General features: G+C 44.8%; 1 protein-coding gene across 1 annotated transcript; it reads left to right on the top strand.

Annotated features, from left to right (window-relative positions):
* The first annotated feature begins 6 nt into the window (after positions 1 to 6).
* On the top strand, positions 7 to 2,687 carry ACTRT3 (actin-related protein T3). The gene is made up of 2 exons (XM_015564152.1): positions 7 to 149; positions 872 to 2,687. Exons 1-2 carry the CDS (start codon positions 40 to 42, stop codon positions 1,788 to 1,790), a joined length of 1,029 nt encoding a protein of 342 aa, XP_015419638.1. The 5' UTR covers positions 7 to 39; the 3' UTR covers positions 1,791 to 2,687.
* Positions 2,688 to 5,436: the final 2,749 nt, after the last annotated feature.

Genomic DNA, 5,436 nt, shown 5'->3' with positions numbered 1-5,436 from the left:
ATCAAGGCGGGCCTGGCTGGGTCCCGGGAGCCGCAGTTGATGTACCCGAACATTATCGGCCGTGTCAAAGGCCAGAGGTGGGCCCAGGGCATGCAGGAGCTGTGCGTGGGTGACCAGGCGCAGACCCAGAGATGCTCGCTGTTCATCAGGTACCGCCTTCTCTCGGCCTGCAGGACCCGCGGGGAGTGGGAGGCGGGGGAGCCCAGATGAGGTGCTCAGAGGGTGAGAGAAAAGGTGAGGAAGCCAGGAGAGCCGCAGCTCCCCGGCCTTATTGGAAATGCTTGGGCCACAGCCGTCCCGGGATACGAAGCATCTAATGAGTGAATATTACTTGCTCTCTGGATCTGTACAAATGTACGCAAACATATAAATTTAAGTTGCACTCGAATCCTGACCACTCCTTCACCCTTACCTCCTCCACCCACACGCCTCCCCACCTCCCAACATTCCCCGACCCTCAACTCCCTGTCCTCCTCCCAACACACCATCTCCAAAAAAAAATAAATAAATAAAATAAAATAAATTTCAGTTGCACTCATAAAATGCAAGTTCACTTAAGCATGTTACTTAATTCATGGTACCTTTGTCGGTTGGGTGGTTGTTTCAAATTGGTAATAAAATTGTACTGTTATGTGAACATCCCCCTCCCCCCAACTTTTGTAACTCACAAGGGGGTTTTCCCAAGTGGAGGTGGGGAATGGAAAGCAACAGAAATTGCAGAGGAAAGTAGTTGTTCTACTTTTGCTGGTAGTTACCTCCTCTGAGAAACCCTGGCAGTCACTGGCCATAAAGGGATCCTAGTGATAAATCTGGGAATTAACCCAGGTTGGAAGGGTAGACACTGCCACTGATGCTATTGTTCTTTCTACAGCTACCCAGTGGAGCGTGGTCTCATTACTTCCTGGGGGGACATGGAGATCATGTGGAAGCATATCTACGACCAGAGCCTGAAGCTAAAGCCCGGCGATCACCCGGTTTTGATTACTGAGCCAGCACTGAACCCACTCGCCAACCGGCAACAGATCACCGAAATAGTTTTTGAGCAGCTGGGGGTTCCTGCCTTCTATATGTCCATCCAGGGGGTGCTGGCTCTCTTTGCTGCTGGCTTCACCACTGGCTTTGTGATGAACTCAGGGGCTGGGGTGACGCAGTGTGTGCCCATTTTTGAAGGTTACTGTTTGCCTCATGGTGTCCAGCAGCTACATCTGGCTGGCTTTGACCTCACCAACTACCTCATGAGTCTGTTGAAGGACCATGGCATCATACTGCTCAGTGCTACCGACAGGAGGATTGTCACAGAAATTAAGGAAACCTCTTGTTACGTGGCCATGAACTATGAAGAGGAAATGGCCCAGAAATGTAGTCGTATGGAGAAAGTTTACCAGCTACCTGACGGGAAGGTAATCAAGCTCTACGACCAGCTCTTTAAATGTCCAGAGGCCCTCTTTTGTCCCTCTCTCATGAACCTCGAGGCGATGGGCATTGATAAGATGTGCTTCAGCAGCATAATGAAATGCGATAAAGATCTGAGGCATTCCCTTTTCTCCAATATTATCCTTGCTGGGGGATCAACCTTGTTCCCCAACTTAGACAAGCGGCTCATTAAAGATATAGCAAACATGGCGCCTCCCAATACCCCTGTGCAGGTCAGAGCTCCCCCAGAACGGAAAATATCTGTGTGGATGGGAGGCTCTATTCTTGCCTCCCTGCCTGCCTTCCAAGATGTGTGGATCACTGCTGCAGAGTTTAAAGAAGTAGGTCCCAACATAGTACACCAAAGATGCTTCTGAATATGAGTAAAATGCTTACAAGAAACTGTTTCTAGTGTGTGGGACAGAAAACTTTGGATATTATGTTTCTGGGAGGACAGAAAATATTTCAATTGTCGGAATGTCCATGTCTCTGTTGCATTTCTGTAATGGGGAGAATAGTGGTGAAGCAGTAAAACAACATGTTTATTGAGTAGGACGAAATTAAATGCTACAGGCAACATTATTTTTGACTTTGGAGATCTTACATTTCCCCTGGAGAGAGAACGACTGTGTTGTGCAACATGTTATGTGCCAAATGAGTGATGTAGATTTAAGTTCGATGAAGTTTAAGGAAAGAAAGGTTGCTATGAGGAAAGATTTCATAGCAAAAGTATGCCATCATAGATGGAATGGCATTAGGATGGGTAGGGGGAGAGGGACAGAGGGCAGATATCCAGAAAAGCATAATGGAAATGAACAAGGGGCTAGAGATGAAAACGAACTAAGCATATTCAAGGCATGTTCAGTGAATGCTTTTGTTAAAATGAAGAAAAAACTCATATGGAGCAGACTAAGAGCAACACTAGGAAGGTAAATTAAGGCCAGAGGCTGGAAGGCTTTGTGTTAAATGTCGTATAAGCAAAGGGGAACAATTAAAGATGTAAAAGCAGAAGACATAAGGGAATTGAGATGAATGTGGCAATAATTCGGAGGATAAATTGGGGAGGCTCTGGAGATTTGATGATCAGTTAAAAACTAGACATAATATAGTTGAGTCTTGGTTTAGCTGGTGTGGCTCATTGGTTTAGCGTCAACCTATGAACCAGGAGGACACAGTTTGATTCCTGGTCAGGGCACATGCCTGGGTTGCGGGCTGTATCCTTGGTAGGGGGTGTAGCCGAGTAATGATTCTCTCTCATCATTGATGTTTCTATCTCTTCCTCTCCCTCTCCCTTCCTCTCTGAAATAAATAAATTTTTTTTAAATGGTTAAGTCTTGTATTCAAGATTATAGGCAATAGGACTTAAAAACAAATTATGAAAAACAGACAAGTCTTGGTACCTAATTAGCTAGGTGTGAAGGGGAAAAAAGGTCTGAAATGACCTGTGTATCAGAAAGAATGATGGCAGTATTGACATAACTCAAAGTATGTATAGTATCCACTCTATGCAAATCACTACACTAAATCAGGAGTCAGATCCTGTCCCAAGGAAGCCAGCAGTCTAGTATAAGGAGAATCCATACCTTAATTATCATAATGCAAGGTAGAAAGTGATTTGGTATCTTAAGTGAAGTATAAAATGCTCGGGTTTAATAGGAGGGAAAATACCTTAAGGATTCAAGGAAGACTTTCTGGTAGATTTGGCTCTGGGACTGGGCTTGAAGGACAGACGGAATTTACTTCCCTTTGAATTCAGGGGCAGCATATGTGGGTTGGGGCCTAAGCCCTGCCACCTACCAGCTGTGCTGTTTAAGCAAATCGTTTAAACACCTTGAAGATCAAGTTCCTCATCCATAAGGTGGGGTTGCTAATCCCAATCTGTCTCACAGGGTCATACTGAGTTTCAAATGAGATAATGTCCCAAAGGAACTTTTTGCTCATAGAATTAGAGAATGTATAGTCTAGTTCAGATGCTACTTCCTCCATGGAGTCTAAATTGACTGTGTCCTCCAGCACATCATATCACACACACACACACACACACACACACACACACACACACAAACACGTCTATTGACCATTTTATTTCTACACTAGAGGCCCAGTGCACAAATTTGTGCACCAGTGTGGTCCCTCAGCCTGGCCTGTGGGGATCGGGTTGAAACCAGCTCTCCGACATCCCCGAAGGATCCTGGATTGCAAGAGGGTGCAGGCCAGGCCAGAGGACCCTAGCAGTGCATGACTAGGGCCAGGGAGGGACTAAAGGAGGGTTCCAGGGTGTGTCCAGTCCCTCTTGCCCAGTCCCAATCAGCTGGACCCCAGCTGCAAGCTAACCTACCGTTTGGAGCGTCTTCCCCCTGGTGGTCAGTGCGTGTCATAGCGACTGGTCAAATGGTCGAATGAACAGTCAGACACTTAGCATGTTAGGCTTTTATTATATAGGATTCTTATCCTTTGGTTTACTGGTCTTTTGTCCTCACTTTAGAATTCTTAAAGTACTTTTTTTTTCCCTAAAGAAAGTGGGGCTAATTATATATTTACCTAATTTAAACATCAACATCCCAGAGAGACAATGATTATTCCCATTTTACAAATTAAGAAATTGAGATTTAAACAGGTTAAGAGACTTCAGTTTAAAGTGATTCTGAAATAACTTGCCAGGTTAGGTGGGCACATCGTCCTTATCCTGGTGTTAACGTAAAAACATTCAAACCTATAAAGAATTTTTGTGAGTTTATTTGAGCCAAACTGTCGACAATTGCCGGGAAGCAGAACCTCAACAGATTGAGATAATGCTCCGGAGAATGGCGGGTTTTTCTCTTTTTTTATACATTGCAATCAAAGGAGGGATGTAGGTGGGTTACATGAAATCCACTGGTGATAGACTAGAGAGGCAGGGTGATAGATTAGAGAGGCTGGAGAAAGCAAAGGGGGGGGAGGGGAGGAAGCCCTGGTTTTGGATAAAAAGTAAAATGATAGACACATACTTAGGTGGGTGCAGGAACAATCTATATATATAAAAGGCTAATATGCTAAGTGTCCCTCTGACTGACTGACCGGTTGCTATGATGCACACTGACCACCAGGGGCAGACACAACTCAGGAGCTGCCATAAAACACACTGGCCATTTACAAAGAAATGGCACCGCAGACCGCAGCTGACAAAGCAACACCCAGCTTCCCCCAAGTGGAACAGAGGCCCCACCACCACCCCAGAGCGACATCCCACCAAATTTCAGCCAATGCTGCCCAGACCCCATGGCACAAAATGTGGCCCACAGCCCAGCCTGGCCGGAAACAGTGGCTGTGGGCACTGGGTAATGACGTCACATAGCAATGCCTGGCTTCCTCTCCCTAGCAACTACTAGTTTCCTTGGAGTTTCTTCAGCCCAGGAACATGGCTTGCTCTATAGCCGGGTGGAAAAATTTACACTGTCACCAAATGTCTGTGAAGCATTTTCCTGTGCCTCATCTCATTTGATTCTCACAGAAGTCCTGGAGTAAGTAGACAGGAAGCCCAGTGGAATCCTATTTTCTTTTCATTACCCAGAAAACGGAGATTTACTTTACCCAGAAAGCTTAGAAACTTGACCCGACTGAAAAGAAATAAGAAATGGTGGACCTTGAGAATGACTTCAGGTTTTCTCACTGTGCAGAATATAGTCAAACACTGATGCAGTTAAATATTTTACCCTTTGTTCTCCCTGCGTGATCTACAAAAATAATAATATTTTACCATTTGTTCTCCTTGCATGATCTACAATAATAATCTGCTTCATGTTGATATTTACTGCTGTGTTGCTGACAATTACCTGAAAGAGAAGTTGGGATGCTTTATTTTGCTGGCAAAAGTTTAGCTACATCAGAAAGCAGGTCTAATTAAGCAAGTTTATTCTATATATATAAAAGGCTAAGTTGACTCATGCATGCATGATACATAAAGCTCTGGCTGGTGTAAATTGCACGTGCACCAGGCCGCTAGTTAACATGGTAACAATAAAGGAATTTGTGGTATCTGTCCTG

The sequence above is a fragment of the Myotis davidii genome, unplaced genomic scaffold (assembly GCF_000327345.1).
Source record: "Myotis davidii unplaced genomic scaffold, ASM32734v1 scaffold115, whole genome shotgun sequence".
NCBI lineage: Eukaryota > Metazoa > Chordata > Mammalia > Chiroptera > Vespertilionidae > Myotis > Myotis davidii.
Note: the sequence above shows the minus strand (reverse complement) of the source record. Positions and strands in the feature narration are given on the sequence as shown.

Bases quoted from the DNA above. Each gene is read 5' to 3' on its own strand.
- ACTRT3 (XM_015564152.1), top strand. From the start codon at position 40: ATGTACCCGAACATTATCGGCCGTGTCAAAGGCCAGAGGTGGGCCCAG. The intron at 150-871 runs GTACCGCCTTCT...TTCTTTCTACAG, and splicing joins AGATGCTCGCTGTTCATCAG to CTACCCAGTGGAGCGTGGTC.